Source organism: Eschrichtius robustus, chromosome 10 (genome assembly GCF_028021215.1).
Source record: "Eschrichtius robustus isolate mEscRob2 chromosome 10, mEscRob2.pri, whole genome shotgun sequence".
Lineage (NCBI taxonomy): Eukaryota > Metazoa > Chordata > Mammalia > Artiodactyla > Eschrichtiidae > Eschrichtius > Eschrichtius robustus.
In genome coordinates this window covers 3,758,436-3,785,049 of record NC_090833.1, presented here as the reverse complement: position 1 = coordinate 3,785,049, position 26,614 = coordinate 3,758,436, and the positions used below count along the sequence as shown (strand labels likewise).

Below are 26,614 nucleotides of genomic sequence, written 5' to 3'. Positions count from 1 at the left end.
CCAGGGGCGGGAACAGAGGATAGGAAGATGTCGAGGGTGCCGGCCACCGCACCCACCCCCAAACCGGGGTGCCAAGATACCCAGGGAGGATCTGAGCCTGCACGGACTTGGTGGAGAACTCACCTTGTGACTCCCTGGGGTCTGGAGGAGTGGGGTGGGGCGTGCTGGGGAAACACGCTGCAGGACCCATTGCAGGAGAAGACAACATACACTGGACTTTGTTTCTCCCGTGCAGCCTCATTGCCTGGTATTGTATTAGGTATTGATTTGCTTCCTTTGCTTGCTGTCTGTCTCAGCTGATCAGACGTGGTCTCTGCCCATCTCACCGTCTTCCCCGCTGGTCATCGGTGCCTGGCACAGGGTCCTGCACACGGAGGTTGCCCAACGAGCTTTTGTGAAACGCCTCTTGCTGCCATTCAACCACCTAGGTCGTGCATGGGGCATTCAACACTCTGTGCCACCTCAGAGAGAGCCTCCAGCCTGGGAATGGGGTCTCTTTCTCTCTCTCTTTTTTTTTAAAATTAATTTTTATTGGAGTATAGTTGATTTACAATGTTGTGTTAGTTTCTGCTGTACAGCAAAGTGAATCAGTTATACATCTGCATATATCCACTCTTTTTTAGATTCTTTTCCCATACAGGTCATTACAGAGTACTGAGTAGAGTTCAGAATGCTATACAGTAGGTTCTTATTAGTTATCTATTTTATATATAGTAGTGTGTATATGTCAACCCCAATCTCCCAATTTATCTCTCCACCACTTTCCCCCTTGGTAACCATAAGTTTGTTTTCTGCATCTGTGACTCTAATTTCTGTTTTGTAAATAAGTTCATTTGTGCCATTTTTTTAGATTCCGCATATAAGTGATATCATATGATATTTGTCTTTGTCTGACTTACTTCACTTAGTATGATAATCTCTAGGTCCATCCATGTCACTGCAAATGGTGTTATTTCATTCTTTTTTATGGCTGAGTAGTATTCCATTGTATATTTGTATCACATCTTCTTTATCCATTCATCCATCAATGGACATTGAGGTTGCATCCATGTCCTGGCTATTGTAAATAGTGCTGCGATGAACAGGGAGGTCTCTGATTTCATGAAAGGGGTGAGGGATGAGGGGGAGGCCTGCCATGCAGTGAATGACTTCCAGTAACTCGAGCGAGCAGTGATAAATGGAATATTTATAAATGGAATATTTCCTGCCATATCAATAAACAAAGGAGGTCACAGTCACCAATGATTGCAGCCCTCCAATGTGAGCTGGTGAGCCCTGAGGAAACTCAGGGCTGAAAAGAATACCTGCCATCTAGCAGCCATCAGACTGCAGCCACTCCCTGCGGTGAGCGCTGAGGAAATTCAGGATGTGAAAATACAGGCTCCAGATAGCTAAGGTGCACATCAATCAAGGAATGATTTCAGTGAGCCCAGACTCTTGCATCTTCCCATACATAGAAAAGCGCTAACTTCCTTAACTTGAGATATCTGGTTTTCTTTAATTAACAATAATCCCCACTACCTGCCCTTTGTTGTAAAACTCCAGTATATCCCGGCCCCTCCCCTGGCCTCCTGGGAGCAGTTTCTCAGAGCCATCTGAAACGCTGTCTCCCGGGCTGCAGTACTCATTTTGCCCCAAATAAAACTCAACTCGCAACTCTCACATTGTGCATATATATTTTTAAAGTCAACAGCAGAAAAACTGCCCCACTCATGACAGAAAGTGTCACGACTCAAAAATGAATCTTGAAAACGCTTTAAAACCCAATGACTCTGTCCTCCTGTACGAGTTTCCTGTGGCTGCCGTAATAAATGTCCACAAACTAGGTGGCTTAAAACCCAAGAAAAATGTATTCTCACAGCTCTGGAGGGCAGAAGTCCGAAATCCAGGTGTCAGCAGGGCCGGGCTCCCTCTGAAGGCTGGAGGGGAGGGTCCTTCCTGCCTTGTCCAGTGCATCTGGTGGCTGCCAGCAACTCTTGACTAGTGACCACATGACTCCAACCTCTGCCTCTGTGATCACAAAGCCTCCTCTTCTCTGTGTGTCCAATCTCCTCTGCCTTTCTCTTCTAAGGACGTTTGTCATTGGGTTTAGGGCCCAGCTGGATAATCCAGGAAGATCCCATTATCTCAAAATCCTTAGCTTAATCACTCTGCACAGACCCTTTTTCCAAATAAGGTCACATTTGCAGATCTCAGGGATTAGGATGTGGGCATGTCCTAGGGACCCCCATTCAGGACACTACACCCCCTAAGGCTGCCTTTTTTTTTTAGCACATATAATACACAGCATGCCAGGTGTGAGAATTATGTACATGTTTATTACCTGTCTCCCTTCTTGCCGAGGGACCTACTGCCTGGTGCATGGTGGAGACTCAGAAAGTTTTTGTTGAATGATTGATGAATGGAACTAATGTTTGTCTTCGTATTTGACTACACTGAGTCCTGTTTTACACTCCCAAGATAGAAATAACCTGTTTCGCCTTGATGATGAGAGCTTTATCTATCTAATACCTCCTACCCCCGCATTCCTCCCCAGCACTCACGCGTGCCATGGGAAAGAAAACATTGAAGCAGGCATAAAGTTTCAAACCGTGTGGGCCGGTCTCCAGACACCCCAATGAGGACCAGTGGGTGAAGCAGGCCGTCCCCCCCCAAGGGCAAGGCGGAAACTCCACTTGGGGTGGACAGACAATACTCGAAGCTTCGAGATGGCAAAGCTCCTGCAAGGCTTAGGCTGAGGCCAAGATTCAGCCTGAGACCCAGGAGGAGAGAGCTGGCTCCTCTGCCTGTCTCCGCGGAGGGTCTCTGAGCCGGGGAAGGGCAGTTCAGCCACCACAGTGGGCAGTGGAAGGCGCACCCTTCAGTGTCTTGTGCCGGGGTCCCCACCTTTTCCTGAGCAGCAAACACTGGTCACCAACACCCAAGTCTCTTTTGGCGGTTGCATCTCTGCTGGGTGGGAGTGGTATGCACCAGCCGCCCCTGGCCCCCACCCCAATCCAGACCACAGGAGGTGGCGAGAGCTGCAGAGACCCCAAGCCCTTCTGTCCAAAGGGATGAAAACTCCCACTGCAGGAGGACGAGGGTGGAGAAGGATGCCCGGAAACCGGGCAGGGAAAGACCCCCTCAGTGTGCAAATATTAAGTGTCATTGTTACTTGCTCCCAATGCTGTGATGTTTGGGGAAAGTCCCAGCTGCTTCTTTAACTGGGTTCCTGAACCTTCCTGGCCTCCCTTTCCTCCCAGCCTGGCCTCACTGCCCTACTCCTGTCTCTGACCTCACCACCTTGGATCGCAGGTAGGACAAAGTCCTTGCCCTCAGGAGGCTGCAGCTCTGGTGGAAGAGAAATAAAAAAGAAATAAAACAGCGCCGCAGATTGTGTGACAGGATGAGTTTGGACGTCAGGGGCGCAGAGGGTGACACCAAACTCTCCAGGCAAGGTGATCTCTACATGGAACCCTGAAGGATGCTGAGGGGTCAGCCAAGTGGTGGGATGGGGAATGTGTGGGGGAGTCACTGGAGACAAAGCCAGAGTGAGATTTCATTCTAGAGAGATCACTCTTGCTTCCATAAAGAGAACAGATTAGAGCAGACAAAACTAAAGGATCATTGGATTGGGGGCTAGAGGTTGGTCGGGACCTCAGTGGACACCCTAAGGCTGTGGGTAGTTTAGAATCAGCTTTGCAGGTTCAGAAACTCAATTCCTTCAATACCCAGAGGTAAGGGTATCATAATTAGCAAATAAAAATATACCTAGCTAAGTTGGAATTTCAGATAACAAATAAATAATTATTATAAGTATGTCCCCAACATTATGTATGTATCCAATCTAATTTAACTGTGTATCCAATATTTCATCAGTTACTCTACCGACAGCGACAGCCCTCAGGACTGACTCATGTGTACCAAACTCACAGGGGGCTGATGTAAACACACCAACTTATTAATTTACAATTGTGGGCAGGGGTAAAAATATACATCTGTTATTCAGATTCTCCTTTCTGGAAAATTAAACCAACCCAGAATACTGCTTGGTGAGCATGGAATGAGAGCAAAGGACATGAGAAGTTTAAAAGGACATTTCATCTCAAGGCATGGAAAAGCCTGGAGAATTATCCTGGCCTCACAGCATAGAATCTTCTTTGATGGTAGAATATGCCAGTTCCCACAGGAGAAGGCAGGTCAGGGACTGCTAAGCCCTCACGTCCTGCCTCCTCTGGCCCGTCCTCCACGTGCTCTCGGTTGATTCCTCACTGTGCTCTCAGAGGGGCCTTCTTTTCAAAGTCTCGGGGCTCCCAGCCGATGACATATATCTCACACTCAGATTACACACTTTTCTTTTAAAAATGTATTTCGTGGTCTTTGCAGCCATTTATTTGGCCTTCTTAAATCCATCTAGAATAATGAGGTAATCTCGATTCAGAAATCACTTCGGAAACTTGGGGTACCCATATGCAAGGGGTCCCTTGCTCTTACTGATTTTTATCCCTTGACATCCTCAAATCCGATCCCTTCTTTCCCCTTTTTTTTTTTTTTTTAAAGTATTTATTTGGCCGCACCGGGTCTTAGTTGTGGCACGCGGGATCTTAGTTGCCGAGTGCGCGATCCTTTTTTTTTTTTTTTTTTAGTTGCGGCATGCATGCAGGATCTAGTTCCCCAACCAGGGCTCGAACCCAGGCCCCCTGCATTGGGAGTGCGGAGTCTTAACCACTGGACCACCAGGGAAGTCCCCAGTCCCTTCTTTCCATCCTCACTGCCACTTCCCTGACCCCAGACAGCATCTCTTACCTGGATTATGCAGCCTCTGTTGGTTTATCTGAATCCACTTTTGCCTTTTCTAGTCTCTTCTCTACACAACAGCCATATAGAGTCTTTTAAATGCATAAATCAGATTCTGGCACTCCCTGCATAAAACCCTTCAAAGGCTCTCCATCGCACTCAGAAAAAGCCAATCCGTTAGGTTCATCCTTTTTAGGTCTGGCCTATGTCGACCTCTGACCCTTCATCTCCCCCTACTTCGCTCCCTATAGGTTTGTTCCTGGTGAATTTAAGGTTCTTTTTTCATCGCGAAAGAATTCAGAGACGAAGCAGGGAGGTTAAGAAAGTAAAGTGAGAATTTATTTAAGCAAGAATACCCTCTCAGAGGGCGAGCGAGCAGACAGGTGAAGAGCTGCTGCCCTGGGCTTCTTTGGCAAGCCAGTTACGAGGGGCATACAGAGGAAGGGGCGGAATAATCACTGGGGAAGGAGGAGTTTTTGGTTCCTATTCCCTGATTTTCATCCCAGCTCCGTCCTCCCGAGGGTAGGAGGGATTTTTGTCCTTATTTAGCTTAGATGAGAATTGTCATGGCGTCGGTGCATGATGGGTACTTCTGTGAGGCTAATTTTATTGTAATGAGAGCAAAATGAGCAACAGGCTACATTTGGACGCAAGAGATTCCCGCCTTTCCTCGTCTTTCTTTGTCTGCTTCCAGGACACTTATCACTCAAAATGTGTGGTTTCCTGTCAGTCTGGAGGTTCCTGTTTTTCTTTGTCTGCCCATGGACCCCCTGCCACCTGGCCCCTGCCCCTCTTTCTCTGCTCATACCTAGCTACCTGCCTGCTGTTAACAGTTTTGTCTTCCGTCATTTTCTAGAATGGCCCCGGTCCCTCCTTTCAGGGTCTTCCACAGCCGCTCACTTAATGCTTCTCTCCTCTGTTAGGTTCTGAGTAGTGCCCAGCACACAGCAGGCGCTAAATAACTGTCTAAGAAACGAAGGACAGACACCCGCATTCTGCCCCGAGCTCCCACGGTGGGCAGGGGGGCGCTCCCGGTTTTCCGTGTGTGGAGGTGGGCGAGCATTCAAAGCACAATTCCCAGGAGTTCCCTGATCGTCTAGTGGTTAGGATTCCTGGCTTTCGCTGCCCAGTGGCGGGGGATTCAATCCCACGTCGGGGAACTGAGATCCCGCATAGCCCGCGGCGTGGCCAAACAAAAAAAGATTCAAAGTGCAATTCCCTTGAGCTCCCCATTTCCAGATTAAACTCCTCCTGGCCTCCGTTCTGGGGCGGCCAGCAGGAGTGGGGGTCCGAGCCCCCAAGAAACCGCTCCAGCTGACCCGGCGTCAGGAATCCAATTCATTACTGGGACCTCAGCACAAAAGCAGACAGACCGGAAGTCTGCCTCGAGCCCGCCCTCGAGCTGTCATTGGGTGGGATCCGAGGAAGGGGAGGAGACCCGGCCTAGTCCTGGTTCATTATTGGCTAAAAACCTATGCAGGCGGAAGGAGGGGGCTGAAACTTCGCTTCCTTCTGACTCTTCATTGGCTAAAAAGTTCGGCCTGTCCCTCGGGTTCTCATTGGCTAAAAGAGTGGGCGTGTCTTACAAGCCTCCGGGTCCCTCGCGGGTTGGTGGAAGAGACAGGTCCTTACCCCGCCCCTCGGGTTCCAACCCTCCTCATTTTAAACACGAAGTTGAGGGACGGGCTGTCGCCTACACCGAGCCTCGGGGCCTCACCTCGGGGGTGTGCTCCCAGAGGCCTTCGGGCCTCGCGGAACTCAGGGATTTAGACATACGCGAGCGGGGAGGAAGCCCGGAACGATTCCTTCGCGGAACCGTTCAGGCGAGGCCTCTAGGAGCTCGGGGAGGGACGGCCCGCGGCGGGCCCGACGAGACTGGCAGGATGGCGGCGGCAGACGGGGGTCCGGGGGTCGCCGTCCCCGTGGAGCTGCGGCGCGAGCGGCACATGGTGTGTGTGGAGTACCCGGGCGTGGTGCGCGACGTGTCCAAGGTGCTGCAGACCCTGGGCGGCGAGGAAGGCGTCTCCCGGGTGAGGAGCGGGGCGTCTCCGGGGAACAGAGGGGAGGTCTGAGTCGCTAGACTAAGGCCGAGGGGCGGGACCACCCAGGGATGTGAGGTTTCCTGGGCAACGGAGCTCGAGGTCGGCTCTGGAGCGGCCAGTGGGCGGGGATTTGCTTCAAGACCGCCGGGCGTGGACAGTTTATCCCTGGGATCAGAGGGAAAAGGACTGCAGGGGAGACCCAGAGAGAGGAGAGGGTGTCCGTTCCATCCCATCATTACTGCCATGAACGCAGCTCGACTGCACCGCCCCCCCCCCCCCGCGCCCCAGGATGTGCTGGGCTGCCACATCCTCATTTCACGGAGCAGAAAACTGAGGTACGGGGAGATTAAGAACCGTTGACCTACAATGAGAGGGGGAGGAAGGATTATGTTATTAGGGGTAAAAGTAGTAATAGCTAACAATTTATTCTGTACCAGCTACCTTTCTAGGTGCTTTACTTACATTCAATTCGCATTAGAACCCTGCCAGGTAGGAACTGTCATTGTCCCAATTTTACAAGGAAACCGAATCAGCTTGTTCAAGTTCACCCAGCAAACAGTGGAGCTGGGATGAATTCTTACCTTGTGCAAAGCTCTATGTAAGTGACTTACATGCACCAGATCTTGAAGTGTCTTTTCTTTAGAGAGTCCTTCCTTGACTGCCCTTACTAAAGTGGCTGCTAGCAGCTAACCTCTAATTCCAATCTGAAATTATGTTTTAATGTGTTTATTGTCTGTCTTGGACCCTTGGCTCTGAGGCTGTAAACTCCATGAGAACGGGACCTCCCGCGGTCCTAATATCCATAACTGTGCCTGCTTCCAAAATACTCGTCAAAGGCATGATTGAATCTTCACGACAGTCTAGTGAGTTAGTTACCATTATTATTCCCATTTTTCTGATAAAGACACAGGAAGAAAGGTTGGGTCAAACAAACTCCTACATGGTACAGTGGGAATTTGAACGCATGCACACCTCCCTCTGAAGTCTGAACTCTTAATTCTGCTTCCTCATCCTTTACGAATACTGAAAAACCTTGAACCTGTCATTAAGCACAGGAGGCCAGTAGAGGCCCAGTCAGTCATGTTTTGTTCTTTTATCCTGACTGACTTTACGGCGGCATTGACCAGGACCCTTACTCCCGCTAACGCCAGGGATGTTTGGACCCAGTTACAGTGTGACCTCTTTGGGAAGAGACTGGTCATTCATTCATTCCATTCCTGTTTCTTGTGCACCTCCTCTGTGCCAGCCCCACATCTGGGGTCATTCCCAGCGCAGCAGTCTCATAGACCTGTTTCCTGACAATAGGGGCTCTTGTTAACCTTCTTTCCCTAGATGCTTCCTGAGCTCCTGCTAAGGGCCAGGCTGTGTCCTGGGTGTTGGGGAGCCAGCAGACCAGCAAGTAGATGACCTTGGCCTAGTGAACATTATTGGTGCTTCCACACGCTTACAGCTGACACTTACTGTGTCCCTCTCACCCCATGTGGGACAAGCATTCCTATATCGATGACACGTTACCATGATTTAGGTGCCAGGCTAAGTGCTTTACGTATATTTCCATTTAATCATTGTAACAATCTGACGAGTAGGTACTGTTATTATGTCCATTTTAAGGAGAAGGAACCAAGGCGTGGAAAGGATAAGTCACACTAGTCAGGGCCAAAGTGCTTGTTACTTGTTGATTTCATCTCCTTTGGACCTCGAAACTTTTGTATATATGAGGCTGAATACCAGGACCCTTTGGGGTGGGTAGTTCCTAGAGAAGAAGCCCTAGAAAAGTCATTCAGCTCCCACCCAGGCTCTCCACGGCAGACACGGGGGTGACACCTCCGTGAAGTGCCGCCAGAAGAGTAGGTGGTTACCCGCACTGACCTGTCACTCGAGAGACAATGGCTTTACTTAACTGACAGTTATTGTGTCCAACTTTACAACCTCTTGGAAGGAAGAGACCGTCCTCATCTTCCCTACCAGATAAAAGCTAAGATACTTGGGTTTGAAAAATAAGTCTTTTGGGAATTAAAAGCTCAGAACAAAACAGAAAACACCTCCTGGCCCTTCCCTGGCCACCTGGGTCGCCATCGGGCTTTCACGGAGGGAGGAGCTGCCAGCTGCTTTGCTGCCCTCTGCTTCACTCTGTCTCCTCTGACCTCGCCGCAGATCTATGCAGACCCCACTAAGAGGCTGGAGCTGTACTTCCGGCCCAAGGACCCCTACTGCCACCCCGTGTGTGCCAACCGCTTCAGTACCAGCAGTCTGCTGCTCCGGATCAAGAGGAAGACGAGGCGGCAGAGGGGGGCGCCGGGGCCTGAGGCTCACCCCAAGGTCACGTTCGACATAGAGAGCCTTGGCATTGTCTCCACCGTTTACAAATTTCAAGGTAACTGCAAAATGCATTCTTCCCGCACTGGGTTATTTCAGGGCCTGCGTCCCTCGTGCCTGCAGGAGCTGCGTGGGTCATCCACACGGTGAAGGGGGCGCGGATATGCCCAGGCGTGAGGCGTGAGGGGAGTGGCAGAGCGCAGGCCCTGGCCAGGAGGCCCTGCTCGTTGCTGCTCGCTTTTCTGCCTTCTTAAGAGAAGCTGGAGTTCTCTGAGAAATCTCGTTGTTAGAGCCGCTTTATGGGGCCAAATAAAACTGGTCCGCAGGCCTCCAGTTTTCAACCCCCTGCCCGCCCTCGTGTTTGGGGATCTTCTTGGTCTTGGCTGCTGCTGGTCTTGCCGACCCTCTGAAGCCTTCCCAGATCACCTCAGCCCCTCGGGACCTTATGTCCTTTGAACTCTCAGCCAACTGGATGTCTCCCGTGGGGTCCCCAATCGAGTTTGCTCCCCACAGGGAACCCCTGGGAGGAGGTGCTAAGGCGTGGGGTGGAGAGGGGGAGTCGTGCCTGCCTCAGCCTCCCTCGGTCTCCCTGTCTGTGCAGTGGGAGCCCGGAGTTCCTCAGGCCCTCGGGGAGGTTCAGAGAGCGGATGCCCGTTTGCCGGTTCACACACACGTGTGGCACTTGGCGAATTACTAACAAGAGTATCTGTAGTTGCAGCTGCAGTTCTAAGATAGAAACTGAAGAGAATAAAGACTGAAAAGGAAGAGGGGGATAGAAAGTATAAAGAAACTAAAACAGGGCCTGGGATCCCACAAGTTGGGCATTTGGAACGTCCATCATTCTGGTGGAGAGTGGTATTCACCAAAGAGGGCCGTCCTTCCCGGGACGGGGCTTCCCAAGTGATCCGGTTCTTCCTCGCTCTAACTGAGCCGCTACCTCACCGCTCAGTGTGTGTCCCGGACCAGCGGCAGGGGCCTCACCTGGGAGCTTGTTAGAAATGCAGCACCTCAGCATCTGCATTTAGCAAGATCCCAGGTGAGGCACGTGCACGGTACAGTCTAAGAAGCACTGACCCAGACTTTATCCTCACATGTCATGTAACTCCCCTACCCCCCGAAGTAGTATTTATCCAAGCGACTGGGCTGAGTTCCCAGAAGCGACTCGGACGTGTTGTTTTGGGTCCTGCTACCATTGCCCGGCAGCCTCCCCTGCGAGGCCCGCTCAGTGCACCCGAGAAGACGTGGGTGCTGGTGCGTGGCAGTGCCTGGGCGGGTGTAGTAGGGTGTCCGCCGTCTGTCTGCCTCTCTTCCCAGGAATGTCCGACTTCCAGTACCTGGCGGTGCACACGGAGGCGGGCGGCAGGCACATGTCCATGTACAGCAAGGTCCTTATGCTCAAGCCCGAGAAGGAGAGTTTCTTCCACCAGGAGCTGCCGCTCTACATCCCCCCGCCCATCTTCTCCAGGCTGGACACCCCGGTGGACTACTCCTACCGCCCAGAGACACAGCACCGGTAAGTAGCTCCCGGGGGCCGCCACCCCGCAGCACCGGGGCTCAGGGCAAGGGCCCTGCGCTCAGAGGGCTGGACTCTTCCACTCACGGGTCAGGTGGCCAGGGCGGCCGGCTTTACTCAGGCCCGTGGCCCCAGCGACAGAGCAGCTGGTGACCAGGGGCCCTGACGAGGGGTGTCAGGAACCAGCCCTGGTCCCTGCGCCCCACCCGGAGGCCTTGCTCAGGGCTGTCCTCACGCCACAGAGTGTGAATCAGGGTGTTGCCTTTGGACTTAGACCCCTCCCCAAAAGCGTGTACCTTGAGGTGTGGAGAGACACACCCCCCCTACCGCAGGAGCCCTGGGAACGAGGTCGACAGTTTTTGGAGAGCAACCTGGCAGAATCTATTACACTTTTACATGTTCCTTCCTGACGACCAGGCGGCCTGTAGGAATTTATCCCACAGTGACTGTCGCCTCTGCGCTCAAAGATACACTGACAAGAACGTTTCCTGGTTGGTTGTGGGCAGCAGCAAGAAGCTGAGAGGGCCTGGTGCGGTGAGAGAGCCCGGGTGGGCGGGGGCCCGTGTTCAGGTCCTGGACCTGCGATCCCACATGAGCCCCGACCTCCCGCGCCAGCCTCCCCGCCTGTAACAGGGGTGATAATAATAGTAACAGTACTCACTTCTCGGCGTTGTTAGAGGGCTGAATGACTGAAGCTTTTGGAAATACTCAGAACACTGAGTGCCGGGCAGAGTTTGATAAAGTGGACGAGTGAGTGATCACTCCACTAATAGGGATGACGTAGTTAATTAAACGACGGCCTGTCTGTGCCAAGGAAGACCGCACAGCCTGTAAGAAAGCGGGCTCCATGGGCCAACGTGGCTCGTGTCCAGAGAACCTTGCTCTACGAAAAGCAGGTGTTAGAGCAGACTGTGCTATAAAAGTAAACTTGGTGATAATAGAAGCCTGGAAAGATCGGGAAGATTGGGCCCAGAACAGTTATCTGCAGAGGGGCAGGAGGGCGAGAAGCTTCTCTTCCCTCATCAGATATTTCCATCAATGAGTACTGACCGCCTGTCAGGGCCCGGGGCTCCCCTTGGAGCCAGTGTCAGTGGGGACGGCTCCGCGCGGGGCCGGGGGCTGGGGAGCCGGTGGAGCCCCAGTGAAGGATGATGGGCGGTGGGAGCCTGCGGGCAGGTGTGTGTCTTAAAGGAGCTAAGTGGGGATTGGGCTGTCGTGGACAGTGCGTGGGGTGCGGGAGGGTCCTCGGGGGAGCTGACCTTTGAAGCAGACCTGTGTGATGACAGAGCCGGGCAGGTGAAGATCCTGGGAGAACGTTCCAGACCAGGGGGCTGGTGCATGCAAAGGAACAGTCGGGGGTGTTGCCCCCGAAGCACAGAGAGCCGAGAGAGGGGTGGGCTGAGGGTCCCACGGACCACAGAAAGGAGCTTAGATTTTATGCTAAGGAGAAAGGTGTATTGTTCCCTTCCTTTAAAAAATATATTCTGGGGAGTTCCAAAAGGAGAGAGGAGTGTCTGATGGACGCCCACCTACGTCACCAGCTTCGACTTTCTGCTGCTGGTTTCACCTCCCCGCCACCTCCACCCCCGGCATCACAGCGCGTCCTCCAGAAACAAGTGTGTGTCTCTAACTGGGAGGGACTTGGTTTATTTTAACTTAGCCGTGGTGCTGTCATCAGAATGGGCAAACGTGAACAGTGTCCTTCACGCCACCCAGGCCCCAGTCCTCGCCCCGTTTCCCCGTTGCCTCAAAAGTAAGTCGAGGGCTTCCCTGGTGGCGCAGTGGTTAAGAATCCACCTGCTAATGCAGGGGACACGGGTTCGAGCCCTGGTCCGGGAAGATCCCACATTAAAAAAAAAAAAAAAAAAAAGTAAGTCGAGAGCCAGACAAGGGTCGATGTCTCTCAGGCCAGTTGAGTCCATAGCCCCACCCCCCCCCCCCACCCTTTTTCTGATTGCGGGAGTAGATCGTGCTTGTTAGAAAAGACCAGACATTATAGAAGTGTATAACTGCCAGGAATCGGGTCCATTCCCTCCCTGCTGAAAACCCTAGTGTGTGCAGTTTTCTGTGCGTATGTTATACTCATTGTGAGAGTTTCAAATTGCTTAAATGTACATGTTTCTGAAATTTGAAACTTATTTCCCCCCCACAAGCATTTTACTCTTACAGTCGGAAACAAAAATATGTAGAAGAAGGAACTAGAGGCACCCGTCCCCCGCTCCGCATTGCCGGCCCTGATGCTGGATGGCAGCGTCAGAGTTACTGCTGTGTCCTGTAGGGCCAGCAGACAGCTGTCCCCCAGCCTCTGGGAGGGGGACAAGGGTGGAGGGCCGGCTGCCCTTGGACTCACAGGCCCTGTTTTTCTCCCATGTCGTTTATCGATTTTCCAGCGCGTGGAAGGAACCTGCCTTTTCTCCCAGGGCTGCTATCGATTTTTCTGCTCTGATGGCCCTCACGGGTACCGAGGACTGGCAGAGGAGGCCTGGCCCCCGCCTTGCTGGCCTTCCTGGGTCCAGGGAGGCTGAGCTTCCTATATGGGCAGTGGGCAGAGGACAGGCTGGGAAGCTGGCCTGACGGGGGTCCCCCCTCCTCGAGGCAGTTGAGGGGGGAGGGCAGGTGGCCCGCTCCCTCCTGCTGCTGCCTGGCCCGGAGGGAGTGCCCGGGGCTTTCCTTCGGGGGTGTCTGGGGCTTCGGGGAGTTGTCTTGGAAAACAGGATAGTGTTCAGGGTGGTTTCAAATGGAGTCGTGTTTTTTAAAAAAGGCACAGATTTGATCCTGTCTTTGTAATTTTGTTTCCCAATGTGAAAAATCACTTTGTTGTTCTTTATAAATATGCAGATGGTATGTACTCATGTAGAAAATTACGGTAAAATGGAAACAAATTTAAAAGGTATTAATCACCTGTGTGACATCCAGGACATACTTTGAAATGCACTGCAAAATACTTGAGTGGGTTTGGGGTGGGGCCTGGAGAGCGTGAAATTGGCCCTGTGGCGGCAATTGTGGAAGCTGATGGTGGGCTTATGGGGGCCCCTCGTACTGTTCCCCCTGCTTCAGTGAAGCTGTGATGTTCCTGACGTCCCACCTCAGAGGGAGGCGCTCTGAGCCTCCTAGGAATCGTTGGCCCTATGTGTTCTGTGCTAACAGCTGGTGGCAGAGCCCCGTCCCCCCCTTTTTTTTTTTGGCCGCACCGTGTGGCTTGCGGGATGGATCTTAGGTCCCTGACCAGGGGTCGAACCCAGGCCCCCTGCGGTGGAAGCTCGGAGTCCTAACCACTGGACCTCCAGGGAGGTCCCCAGAGCCCTTCTTTTAGCCTCTGTGCTCTGTGACGAGAGCGTCTGGTAGTATCCGTCCCCCTTCACCGCGGTATCGTCGAGATGCTTCCGAGCAGGACGGAGGTTAGCGGCCCCGCCAGCCTCCCTGGGCTCAGGTCCCAGCTCCGTCACCTGGAGCTCTGGCTCCAGGCAGGTTTCCAAGCCCTGTGGCCACAGTGACTTCATGGGAAATGGGTCCTTCCTCGTCGGATTGTTTCGAGGGTTAGATAAGTGAATTGTGGACCTCGGTAAGCACAGCTGTGGTCTGACAGCTGATTAGTGGTTCCTGGGTGGCCGCCCGCGCCTCAGCTGATTCCACTGTCCCTGCCTGATGGGCATCTGGGCCGTTTGCAGCTTCTCACCGGTTGGACGGTGCTGTGCACGACGCGATGCCGTTGTGAGCCCACCGGCCTCGCGGCAGGGGCCCTTCCCCGCACCCCAGCCTCTGGGACTCTTGGCCTGGCCCTGATTCAGAGCCTCTCTGAGCTGACTCGGACTCGCGGCCCCTTCTTCTCCTGGTCATCAGCCTGAGAACACAGGCGCCTGCCTTCAGCGGCCGGGGCTGAGATCCACTCCTCACCCAGATTCCAGGGAAGAGCACCCAAACGTGGGCTACCCGTGTCCAGCCGGGCCCACGCCTGGCGCTCCCGCCCTCAGCAGCTCTCTGCTCCTAGGGAAGGCTACAACAACCCCTCCGTCTCCGGGGAGAACCTGATCGGCCTGAGCAGGGCCCGGCGCCCTCACAATGCCATCTTTGTCAACTTCGAGGGGGACGAGGTGCCCGAGCAGCCGCTAGAGGCTGCGGCCCAGACCTGGAGGAAGGTCTGCACCAACCCCGTGGACCACAAGGTGGAGGAGGATCTGAGGAAGGTGAGCCCTGCCCCCTCCGGCCACCTCTGCACTGGCCCCATCCTTGTTTTAAGCTCGTTTATTAACACATGGGAACTCTTCACCTCCAGATGTTACGTCTAAAGCTATGCCAGTATAAGCCCTGCCTTCCCAGAGTTGAAAGTGCTCCTTAAAACTCATAAGAGGTCCCTTTGGGATGGTAAACATTGTCCAGATATGACCTCGGCGTGGAGCTCCGGGATTCCGGAAGCTTTTGTTCCTCCGGTCCTTGGCTGCAACACACCAGATGGGGCACCTGGTGTACCAGGCCCGGCGCTTCCTCCCCGTTAGAGTCGGGGTGGACAGGGGCCCTGGGAGGAGGTGGCCTTCTGCCTTGGCCGCCGGCTTGCAGGTTCTGGAAGACCCAGGCCAGGGGACTCTGGTCCTTGCGTCGCCACAGGTGTGGACAGTAGGTTCTCAGCACATCACTGCTGACCGACGCTTGCCTCTGCCCCTGTTGAACTTGACTGTCCCCTTGGTGTGGGACGGGGGTGGGGTGGGATGTTATTTCTTAAGTGCTGGACACCTTGTTGTGTTTCTAGCAGTCACTAGGTCGGGGGGAAATGGGGGCCACTCTCCAAGGCCCCCCATTGTCCTCTGGACACAGGCCAATCTCCCACCTGGCTCAGGGCCTCTCCCACCCTGGCCCTCCCACTCCAGCCCCACTGGTCTTTCACAGTCCTCCCACTGGGAGGGGGCTGGGCCGTCCCCTGCGGCCTTCATCACATCCCAGCTCAGGCCCCTGCCCTCTGGGGCTGCTCAGGGTCCCAGAGCTCTGGCCCGTCCCCCTCCTGGCCCTGCTCTGGCTCCTTTGGTGCTCTGCCTCCCCGCTGCCCTTTGAGCTGCCTAAGGACAGGGACAGCGTCCCTCATGGTCATTTCAGGACCCCCAGGGCCTGCAACCGCACTTGACACGTGCTGGGCGGGCAGGGCGCTTCCGAGGGCGGGACGAGTGGGCGTGCGCAGAGGCCCCTCCCCGCCTGCCGGGCCCCTGCTATCCCCACCGCCACTCCTCTCGGGAAGGTCCTCTGGGGCCAGACCGTGCGGGGAGCCTGGGGCAGGCGGGAAAGCTGCCTGTGCTCATCTCAGCCTCTGCCTTGACCCTCCAGCTGTTTGAAATCCGCCCCATCTGGTCACGTAACGCCGTCAAGGCCAACATCAGCGTCCACCCCGACAAGCTCAAGGTCTTGCTGCCCTTCATGGCCTATTACATGGTGAGTGTCCGCCCACCGCCCACCTTGCTTCCCGCCAGGGTTGTCCTGATCCCTGACGTGACCTCAGAGCCCCAGCAAGAGCAGGCGGCCCTGTCCCAGCACCCACAGGATGGCTTGTTAAAGGGATTCTACATTTTTTAATGGCCTTGTGTGGAGAGCTTTCTAAGGACCAGGCGCTGGGTTAAGTGCTATGTGCATAGCATCCTTTCTTCTTCCGTGGGGGATGGCAGCAGGGTTTGGACCTCTGATGAAGAGGCTAGGCTCAGATTGGTGACTTGATGGGCCAAGATCCTACAGCCAGGGAGTGGCAGAGCCCCCGGGGACCCTGGCCTGTTTGGCTGCAGTGCCTGAGCCCCTAACCACAGTGCCACCTGCCTTCACGTATTCTCCCTGGGTTGAGGGGGGTTCAGTGGGGGTCGGATGCACCTTGGACTCAGTCCAGGAGGGCATGGAGATGGGGCTGTCATCACTGAGAGTCCCCAAGGTGCTGTGAGGAAGAGCTCCTGCCGGCCAGGGGTCCCACCTGGGGCCCGGGGAGGCAAGCGGACAGTGTGACCGTGACCGTGGTGGCCAGGAGGTGGGGGGCATGCGACGGGCTCCTCCCTCCTGGGCTGAGACCCGACATCACAGAGCTGCTGCCTGCCTTTCAGCATTGGCCTTCTGGACACAAGGACCTCGGGAGCACTGTTTGGGGACAGTGCCTCCCATCCATTAGCACAGTTGTGACAGTTCTTGAGCTCTTGCTCTGTGCCGGGCACTGCGGTGAGGGCTTCAGGGGCACCGTCTCATTTAATCCTCACAAAAACGCCATCTGACAGGAAGACCAAGGCTTGGAAAGGCCAAGTGACCTATCCGAGGTGACCGAGCCACACGTGTGAGCTGGGGGGCAGGGTTCCAGAGCCTGTCCCCGACTCTTGGGGGTGTGGCGCTGCCCCATCTGGGAAGCCACCTGGGCCTGCAACTCAGGGGGGCCGGGGATCGGCCTTGACCGCACTTCGCACTCCCGCCCTTTCTGTCTCCAGATAACAGGCCCCTGGAGAAGCCTGTGGATTCGATTCGGGTACGACCCCCGAAAACACCCAGAGGCCAAGATTTATCAAGTCCTTGACTTCCGAATCCGTTGTGGAATGAAATACGGTAAACAATTACTGAAACCTTTGCTTTCCTTTTCCCTTTATCGCTTTCTGTTTCCAGCATTCTCTTCTGTAATAATATATCCACATGGAGAGAATATATTCCCCCCTTGGTGGGACTGTTAGGGACAGGATAGCACAGACACGAGGACCCGAGCTCTCGTCCTGGCTCCTGTGGTGACGCTCTAGTGGCTACTTACAGCTCCTGTGGTGCAGGCCAGGCGTCCGGTCAGTCTCCTGTCCCCGGCCCGCGGTGACCCCCCACCCCCCACCCCCACACACAAAGCACCAGGACGCGGCGGCTCCTGTCACTCCAGCGGGGGGCCTGAGTCCCCTTCTCAGGAGCTGCCCCAGGGAGCCCCGGTGCGCCTGTGGCTGCCAGAAGGGGCCCTGCGCCCACCCCACCTGATGCGCGCCCCCCTCCGGCAGGTTACGCCCCCAGCGACATGCCCGTCAAGGCCAAGCGCAGCACCTACAACTACAGCCTCCCCATCACCGTCAAAAAAACGAGTAAGGGGCTCAGGCTCCCTCTGCAGATCAGGCGCTGGGGGAGATGGGCATCCGGACGGCGGGATGGGGAGGGGCTTCCCTAGGAGGTCACTCCAGGGCACTGCTGGCCCGTGCACCCCAGGGAGGGAGGGCACAGCCAGGAGGACAGGGCGGTGGGGGGGGGGGGCGGGAGAAACACCCCCCGTGTTCCAAAGCCCTGCCGTGGTCCCCTCGCAGCCAGCCAGCTCGTCACCATGCGCGACCTGAAGCAGGGCCTGGGTGCCTCGGCCAGTGCACGCAAGTTGGCCTCCAACAAGTACAAGCTCAAGGTGGGTGTCCCCTGAGCTGCCTGCCTGGGTGAGAGCGCAGGGAGCGGGGGGCGGCGGCCCCTCCCTCAGGCAGGCCCAGGACCCCTCACAGCCCCCAGCCCCGCCTGTGACGCCAGGAGGCCGCTCTGCCCTCCCAGTGCCTTTACGTGACTCGTGACTCCCGCCTCCCGGGACAGCCTCTGGGCGTGGGTGCTGGGCACCGCCTGGGCACGTCTTAGGGAGGGGTCTCAGACACCAGCAGCCCCGCGTGGCAGCCGCGGGGATGGTGAGCGTCAGGCCCTGTGAGCCCGGAGCCAGAGCGGACCGTCTGCACCCCGGCCGCGGGCTGGACGCGGGGCGCCCTCGCGGCCTCAGGCGCTCGTTAGCACAGTCGAACAACAGGGGCGGCGACTCCCAGGGACCCTTCCCGTGCCTGGCCCACGTGAGCTGCTCCAGGCTGGGGGGAGGCCGGCAGCGTGGCCGCCTCCCTGGAGTCACCTGCCTCGTGGAGGGCGTGGGGCGGCGTCTCCCAGCAGCGTCCGGTCTCCGCTCCTCAGGGCGGGCCGGATCCTCGCCAGAGCAGCCGTCCTCCTCCAGGACGCTTGTCTTAGGCCTTTATCCCCCGCTCTGGAACTGGCCTGCAGGGCCACCTAAGATGACCAAGCAGTGGAAGCGAGGCGTGAGGAGGGCGCTGCGGGGAGGCGCCGAGGCAGAGCCCAGCCCCGGCCCCCGGCGGCTCGCGGTCCCAGGACCACCCCTCGACGCCCGGGGAGTCGCGGCTCGTTTTCTGCGCACCGGCTCCCTGGCCTGTGGCCCGTCTGCCTCGCCCGAATCCGGGGAGAAGAGCCAGGCCTGCCAGGTCCTGGGAGCAGGAAGGGCAGCCGCCCTGGGAGAGGCGCCGTGGGAGCCACGGCGTGGGGCTCTCCTGCGCCACCCGCCCCCGGGGACGCTCCCTCTGACCTTGCCGTCTCGGCCCTCCTTTCCCAGGACTCGGTCTACATCTTCCGGGAGGGGGCCTTGCCGCCGTACCGACAGATGTTCTACCAGTTTTGCGACTTGAACGTGGACGAGTACGTACGTGCGGGGCCCCGAGGCGCCGAGGTGGGGACCGTGGGGCTCGGGGTCAGTGCAGAGAAACCACCCGGGGACCGAAGTGTTTCCTGCGACTCTTCCACTTCACGTCAGCCTTAATCTCTCAGCGAGAAGGCCGGCCGCCTGGGAGCCCTCTGCCCGGGCTCGCGCAGCCCTCGGGAACGGCTTCCCGGGTGCACGGCAGCCAGCCGTGCTGCGCGCAGAGCACAGCGCTGGGCCGGGGTCTTTGCCTTCCTCCTCCTTTGCCCGCGTGGGGGTTCCTGACACGGTCCCCAGTCCCTGGAGCTGATCAGAATCCCAGAAACCTTTAAGCCAGTTGTTCTAGTGATGTTTAAAAACCTGGGGGAGGGGTGCTGGGGCGGGAGGAGACGGGAGCGTGTTAAACCCAGCCTGGGACCTGCTGAGTGCTCAGGCTCTCAGCAGGCAAGTGGGCCCCGGCACACGCCCGCCTGTGTGCGGTGCGGGGATCGGGGCCCCGGCTGGGGGCGTACGGCTTCCGTGGACGCCCTTCGTGACCGTGCTCATCCCTCGGCGTGGCGCTCTGAGTGCGGTTTTTCTGAGCACAACCCCAGCTCTGCCAGAACCGCTTACTGGCACCTGTGAGCAGAGACCCCACCCTGGAACTCTGTCTCCCAACGCCCAGGCTGCAGAAGATCATTCACCGCAACGACGGGGCTGAGAGTCTCTGCACAGAGCGGGACGGCTGGTGCCTCCCCAAGACCAGCGATGACCTGAGGGACGTGATGTCCCTCATGATCCGGCACACCATCCGCTCCGAGAGGCCTGGTGAGCGTGCTCGGGGTGAAGGGGAGCCCTGGGGCCCGAGCAAGTGTCCCTAGTGGGCCTGCTCCCCAAGAAATTGCAGCCAGCTGGGAGCCTCTTGCCCTGGCAGTGGTGGGAGGGAGGCCTTCAGAGCCGGGGCTCCGCCCTGGGGGTTGAAGGCAGGAGACGGGCCCAGAGGGGTGGGGCTGGAACAGGGCCAGTGCTGCCAGGGGGGCCACCGCTTTATGCCCTGACGTCACCCTACATCTCTGGCCACGTGTGGGCATGCTGCACCTGTCTCCCCCGGCAGGGCAGCGACGGCGGGGCCTGGGCTCCTGTCGCCCGGCACTGCCTGCCCCTCCCCAGGATGAGCATCCCCGCACGGGGTGTGAGCAAGGGGAGTGAGCCCTTGCTGCACGGCAGGGCTGATGGGGCTGGGGGAGAGCAAGCGAAAGGGCCCCTCTCGGGGGTTCCTCCCAGGCTCGGGGAGGGGCCGTCCCAGACCCACCAGCCCCTATGGAGCTGATGGGAGTAGGGGTTCTCAGCCTCCTTTAGGACGCAGCCCCCCCCGGGAGTCCAGTTGAGAAAAGCACTGACACACAGCCCTGCGCACTCCTGGGGAGTCCACGGGACCCGTGAGCTGCCCGAGGCTCCGCCGGGGTAGAGGTTTTCAAGGCCCTTGGCCTCAGCGTTCCCTGAAGTGCTTGTTAAACTGGAGTCCCAGGTCCCCCAGCCATCCATCCTTCCCAAAGCAGCTTCTCTAGAGCTTGAGCCCAGACGCCCGTATTTGTAGACAGGCCCCCAGGAGCCGAGGGCCTCTGGCTGAGACCAGCGACAGCTGGTGTGGGTGCACCCAGGAGCCAACGTCGGGACACACACGGCCTGTCTTTTGGCCCAGCTCTCTTCTCCAGCCCAGCCAAAGCTGATGGTGGGAAAGAACAGCTGACCTGCGAATCTGGGGACGAGGAGGAGGACGAGGAGGAGGAGGAGGAGGAAGAGGAGGAGGAGGAGGACTTCAAGCCATCGGACGGGAGTGAGAACGAGATGGAGACGGAAATTCTGGACTACGTGTGATGCAGCCCTGGGCTCAAGGCTGGGACCCCCGACCAGGCCTGATGAGGGACCCAGCACAAGCCAGGGCCCCCTGGTGCTGCCCGGGCCTGCCACAATGGCCCTAGGCGGCCCCGCTGAGGAAAGCAGCCGGCTGCGGGTGACCCTGGTCCTGCCCGGGGCTGCCCTCTGGCCCTGGGTGCCTGGGGACATCCCGAAGGTTGTGCCCCGGCTTTGCACAGCCGCGAGCTCGCCCGGTGTCCCTCGGGCTGAGCCAGCGCCCAGCGCCTCCCTCTGGCTGAGACCAGCAAGAGCTGGAGGTGGAGACGGGGCAGCGGGGGACGGGCCGGCCCTGGCTGCTGCTGAGAAAGGACGGGGCGAGGAGCCTGGTCCATGGTCACAGGTGGCCAAGACTGTCATTGTGTTTGGACCCCATCCGTTCGGGGTAACCTGGCAAAGGGCAGGCCCCAGCTGGAATTGTCCTTATTAAACACATTTTCCCAAGGAGTCTTGGTGTCTCAGTGGGGATGTCAGAGCCAGAGAGGGGTTTCCTCTTGCCTCTGGGCTTGGGCTCCCGCTGGACATCGTTTGTCCCTTCAGTTGTTCATTCAGTGACCTTGTGGTGGGTGATGCTGGTTGAGAGCGGGCCTGATGCCCCTCGCCAGGTGGGCCAGGTGAGAGCAGCCAGAGGCAACTCCAGCCTCCGGGGGCCCTACAGCCTCACGCTCATCCCTTCCTCTTCCAACTGGATGTGTTCTTGAGAGGTTCACGGGAGACAGACCCTGTCTCAGGGCTGCCTGGTGTGAAACCAGAGGTTTCCAGGGGTTGCAGGGTCCCTGGGTGGGGCTGAACCTGCCCTCCCCGGGGAGTAACCCCCCTACACTGCCTGAGCCAGAGATGAGCCCCGTCACCCCCTTCCTCAGCCAGCAGGCTGGGCCACAGAGCGTGACCACAAGTTCCAAAGTCAGACAGAAGCCCCCTCCCACGACAGGTCAGAAACCCCAATGGCTCGCAGTTGGCCTGAAGTGGTCAGTTCTGGGAACCGGCCTTGTAGAGCTGAGCGCCGCGATGTGCCTCTCGCTCCCGCTGGGGATGAGGTGCAGCCGCCTGGGCCTTCCCCCTTCCCTCCCCTCTGTACCACTTTCCCTCAGGCCGAGGTCTCTGCTGGTGGATCTTAGCTGCGGCTGGTCCCACTTCTGAGCCATGCCGCTAACCTCGAAGCTCAGAGGGAGAAGGTCTGGGTTCTGGCCCCCCTCTCCCAGAAGCCGCCTTGGTCCCTGTGCAGAGCTGAGAGAGGCATGCCGGCGGTGAGGGGGGTGGGGGCAGGGACACTCCCTCTGCAGCTAAGCCCCACCTTACCCAGAACCTGCCTTCTATGTGCCGAATTGGACGGGCTTCCCAGGTTCTTGAGAAGTATTCAGGGATTCCCTACTTAGAAACCTAAATACCTACACCACCCCCCTTTTAAAAAGCATTTTGTTATGGAAAACAGCAAATATACACAGAAGTACTGAGTATTGTATCATAAGCCCGTATTTATCCATCGTATGGCTTTACCAGTTACCTTCTACCAAACTTGTTGCATCTATTCCCCACGTTTTTGTTCTGTTTCGTATTTGTGTTTTGCTGGAATTGTTTTAAGGAAATCCCATACTTCAGTGTGTGTCTAACACATCAGGACTTTTTGTTTTCAAAATACAGTGACGCTGTCATCACACTTAACAACTTAACAGCAATTCAGCTTCAAATGTGCCCATCCAGTTGGGAGGCACCGATGTCTGCTGGGTCCCTTTAGTGACATGAGCATTGATTGACCGGCAGATTCGGCTGCTGTCACCCTCATCACTGGCCTCATTTATGGCTCCATAGCAATGACCGGTGATGACCAGGGGGATGCTTTTAGCTTTGTAATGATCTGTTTCAGTCAGTCGCAGTCATGCTTTTTGCTGCCCTACTTGTCTCATCTCTGGCCTGAGAGCAGCCCCAGGTTGGGTCCTGTGTCCTTTGACGCACCCTCTGGTCGTCCGTGCCTCCTTGCTTCCGGCCACCGTGATGGCCCAGGCTCCTCCACTGCATTTCCTATCTTAGATCCAGCCTAGCCGTTGCTCCAGGGTGCCACCTTCCTTGGTGTGGAAATGGTGTTTAGACACCCCAATCTGGGCACCAGGGGGTGCTTGTTGCTCCTGGGTTTTCTTTCCCTCTAGGGTTTGGATTACACAGAGCTAGGAAACGGACATTTAAAAAAAAAAAAAAAAAAGTTATGAGTTCATATAGATATCTCCCAATGAAAATGTAAGATTATAAGGTTTTACTTCTCTGTGCAGCATGTGGGATCTTAGTTCCCCGACCAGGGATTGAACCCACACCCCCTGCATTGGAAGTGCAGAGTCTTAACCACTGGACCGCCAGGAAAGTCCCTCTCTGATCTTACTCTTATTTCTTTTTCCACCTATGCTGAAAATCTTATACCACTAGCATAATTACTTTTTCTCCTATAACATACATATATTTTCAAAATAGAAAATATTATAATAGGTCATATAAATTATCAAGTATACAAATTTAAATAAGAAGTGATAAATTATATAAAGTAATAGTTGATAAAATAATATGACCATCAAAGATCATTTAAGAGTGTGTTGCACTTGCTTTCTCCTTAGGACAAATGCTGCTGTGAACATGCAGTCATGCCTCCGAGTCACTTGAAGTAACTTGTTTTCTCTGTGGCTAGAACATCTACTGATATAGTTAGGTTCCCTACAACTTAAAATGGACGTTTCTCTGCCTGAAAACCAATTTTAAATGTTCCTTTTGAGCACCTTGTAAACAGTAAGAACTGTAGACCCTGATAATTATTGTGCTATGAACCTCTCAGACGTCATTCCCTGAGCAAAGGTATCAGTAGGGAAGTTAAGAGAGGTAAAGACACATGTCCAGATCCCACAGCTATCGAGTGGCGGTGTCAGGGTTGGACCTGCGTCTGTCTGATTTACAATGTCTGCAAATGTTAACACAGGTGCATTTGCCCTTACAGAATGTGCTCCAGCCCAGAAAAACATTTTTAAAAAGTATTTGTGCCATTAAATCAATTTCATTAGTTTTCTACTTTGTCAGTTACACCAATTCAGAACTTTTGATACTTCCAACCTAGACTCTTTGGAAGGTCATAGATGCTCCAAGCATACAGTGATAACCATGGAGTCTTTCTGAAGGAAAATATGCTTACCCACAAATACGTGCATCAAGTTTCAGGGGCATCTAGGCTCCCATGGCCTGTCCTTAAACTTCCTAACAGGTCCATGGACCAGGATTCAAAACTCCCAGTTCAGACATTTGGATTAAATTTTCTCCACCAAATTACCATAATGCAGCTGATACGTAACAACCACACTGCTCCAAGTTTTGTCTGATTTTCCCAGTTTTCTTTTGTGAGAACCAAGGAGTCAGAAGATTGCCTCAGAGAGGAGAAAGCTACAGCCGAGGCCGTGCACAGCAAATCCCACACAATCCACAGCAGGGGGACCGAGCTAGCCCAGGCACGCAGGCCAGCCCCTCTTCCAGCTTAGAGTCCCAGGGCTCCTGGGAGATCTGTCAAAGAAAAACCAGACTACACTCCAATAAAAATTATTAAACACACACACACACACACACACACACACATGGAGCTGGACAGTTGTTAAAGCAGTAAAAACAGACTTTTTTTTTTTTGGGCCACGCCGCACGGATTGTGGGATCTTAGTTCCCCAACCAGGGATGGAACCCAGGCCCCCCGCAGTGGAAGCGCAGAGTCTTAACTACTGGACCGCCAGGTAATTCCCCAAAACAGATTTTATTCAGGATTATTGCAATAGGGGAAGAGAGACTTCCACATAGAGCTGAGCTCAAGTCCAAATACAGCCTGGGCGAGTGGGGTTTCCTAGCCAAAAAAGGGTGAGAATCTGTGGATGGAAACTTACTAAGAGGAAACACCAGGGGAGAGGGGGCTTCCGGAGAGACTGACCTAACAGGATTCTTGCTGAAGACAGACCAGGGCGGTCAGCGATCATCGGTGCGGGGGATGGCAGAGGATGGGGACCCCAATCAGAGATCAAGGCGGGGTGGATATGGAGGGTGGGGCATTCCGGTTAAAGCAATTTAGCGAGATTCTTGCTAAAACTGGACAATGCAGGGTTGAAGAAGAGGTCAGGGAGCCTGAGTAGAGTTTGGTCAAGGAGAGGATCTTTGTCAGACCTCAGACAGTGGCCAAAGCTTTCTTGGCTGAGATGAATGCCCCTAAAGTCGGTCTCTAACACAGGGTCAACCAATGAACACATTGGACAGACCCAGCCAGGAAGCCAGGGCGGATTTTTTTTACTGGACAGACAGTGTTAGACCCTCCCAGGCACTTCTGGGCATGCTCGTCCTGTGTCTGTCGATCGCCTACTCTGTGCAGGACCAGGTGAGGCCCTCACTATTAAATGAAGAGGCAGCCGCCCCCTATTAGTGAATTGCAGGCCTCCTTCCCTCTGCCTTGAACCTGCCCCCTTCCTTTCCTCCTCGGCTACTGTAAATAACACTGCACTGAATGTCCTTGGACGTTCCCCTCCCCCCTATTCAGAATTACCTCCTTTAGAACAGATTCTTAGAACTGGAGGAGCTGGGCAAAGGTGTGAGTCAACAAGTGCATTTCCTTGTCACTGGCAGCACCCCTCAAAACCTTTGCACCCGGCCCCACACTCGCCAGCCCAGCCTGCACGGCCCCTTCTTCCCAGTGTCCTAACTCCTTCCTCCCACCTACAGCCGCCCAACCCTCCCCACCTTTCTCCAGCCTCTCTCCATTCACTCTGCGTCACAAAAAATCTGGGCGCAGGAAATGGTAGGCGGACAGGCAGACAGACAGATGGACAGCTGTGTGTCCGTAGGTTCCCTGTGGCCAGCAAGCCCGGCCCTTCCTTTTCCCCGGGAAGCCCTCAAGGCTGGGCTGGACCTCTCGTCCTGCCCTCCCAGGACTGTGCTGCCGACAGTGAGGAGCCCCCACACTCCGAGGGCGGGGCCACCTCATGATGCTCAGGTCCCCACCCCCCTCGAACCGCACAGCCAGGGCGTCCTGGGTAACAAGGGCCGCCACACCAGCCGCTGCCCAGTAGCCCGTGGCCCTCTCTGTCCCAGAAGTCACGCGCCCAGTCGCCTCTCAGCGCCCACTGCTGAGCTGCAGGCAGGGCATGGGGACGAAGCATGCCCATTTCCCCAGGGGCGAAAGCAAGCCCCTGTCAAGGCGCCAGAAGGCAGCACACTTTGCACCCAGCCAAGCCCCAGCCCTCCCCACGCCCCCTGCACCCGTGCCATCTGCCTCTGTTCCCAGGTAGGCAGTAACCTGCACAGGTGCCCTGTGGGGACCAGGTCACACGGCAGCAGCCGACCCCGGGAAAGATGGACTGTCCCCACGTGTGTGTGTGTGTGTGTGTGTGTGTATGTATATATGTGTGTGTGTGTGTGTGTGTGTGTGTGTGTGTGTGTGTGTGTGTGTGTGTGTGTGTGTGTTTGCACGTGACCTTGGCCCAGCCCGAGCCCGGCTGGAAACATCAGCTGTCTCCTGACCCCAGGTGCACCACCTGGAGTTCGGCCAGCCTGGAGGAAAGGGTAACGGTAGGGGGCGGGGGAGAGGGTCCCTCCTCAGGCAGCTCTGGGCTGGCTCCAGCCCCATAAATACCCTCAGGCCCAGAGGGAGGGCCACACACC

At 55.8% G+C, this 26,614-nt stretch overlaps 1 protein-coding gene across 3 annotated transcripts; it reads left to right on the top strand.

Annotated features, from left to right (window-relative positions):
- Positions 1-6,446: 6,446 nt before the first annotated feature.
- On the top strand, positions 6,447-21,403 carry GTF3C5 (general transcription factor IIIC subunit 5). 3 transcript variants are annotated; one of them, XM_068553552.1, is made up of 11 exons: positions 6,447-6,806; positions 8,973-9,192; positions 10,449-10,647; positions 14,636-14,831; positions 15,958-16,062; positions 17,085-17,199; positions 17,625-17,705; positions 17,922-18,013; positions 18,980-19,062; positions 19,728-19,870; positions 20,745-21,403. In XM_068553552.1, the coding sequence occupies exons 1-11, from the start codon at positions 6,660-6,662 to the stop codon at positions 20,918-20,920; spliced, it is 1,557 nt and encodes a 518-aa protein (XP_068409653.1). In that variant the 5' UTR covers positions 6,447-6,659; the 3' UTR covers positions 20,921-21,403. The 3 variants fall into 3 exon arrangements, with proteins under 3 accessions (XP_068409653.1, XP_068409652.1, XP_068409654.1); XM_068553551.1 differs by having other exon boundaries at positions 20,640-21,403; XM_068553553.1 differs by lacking the exon at positions 20,745-21,403 and having other exon boundaries at positions 18,980-19,066; positions 19,728-19,857.
- The last annotated feature ends 5,211 nt before the right edge of the window (positions 21,404-26,614 follow it).

Excerpts from the sequence above, each read along its gene's own strand:
- GTF3C5 (XM_068553551.1), top strand. The coding sequence starts at position 6,660 with ATGGCGGCGGCAGACGGGGGTCCGGGGGTCGCCGTCCCCGTGGAGCTG. Across the intron at positions 6,807-8,972 it reads GCGAGGAAGGCGTCTCCCGG|ATCTATGCAGACCCCACTAA; the intron begins GTGAGGAGCGGG and ends ACCTCGCCGCAG. Across the intron at positions 17,706-17,921 it reads CATCACCGTCAAAAAAACGA|CCAGCCAGCTCGTCACCATG; the intron begins GTAAGGGGCTCA and ends GTCCCCTCGCAG.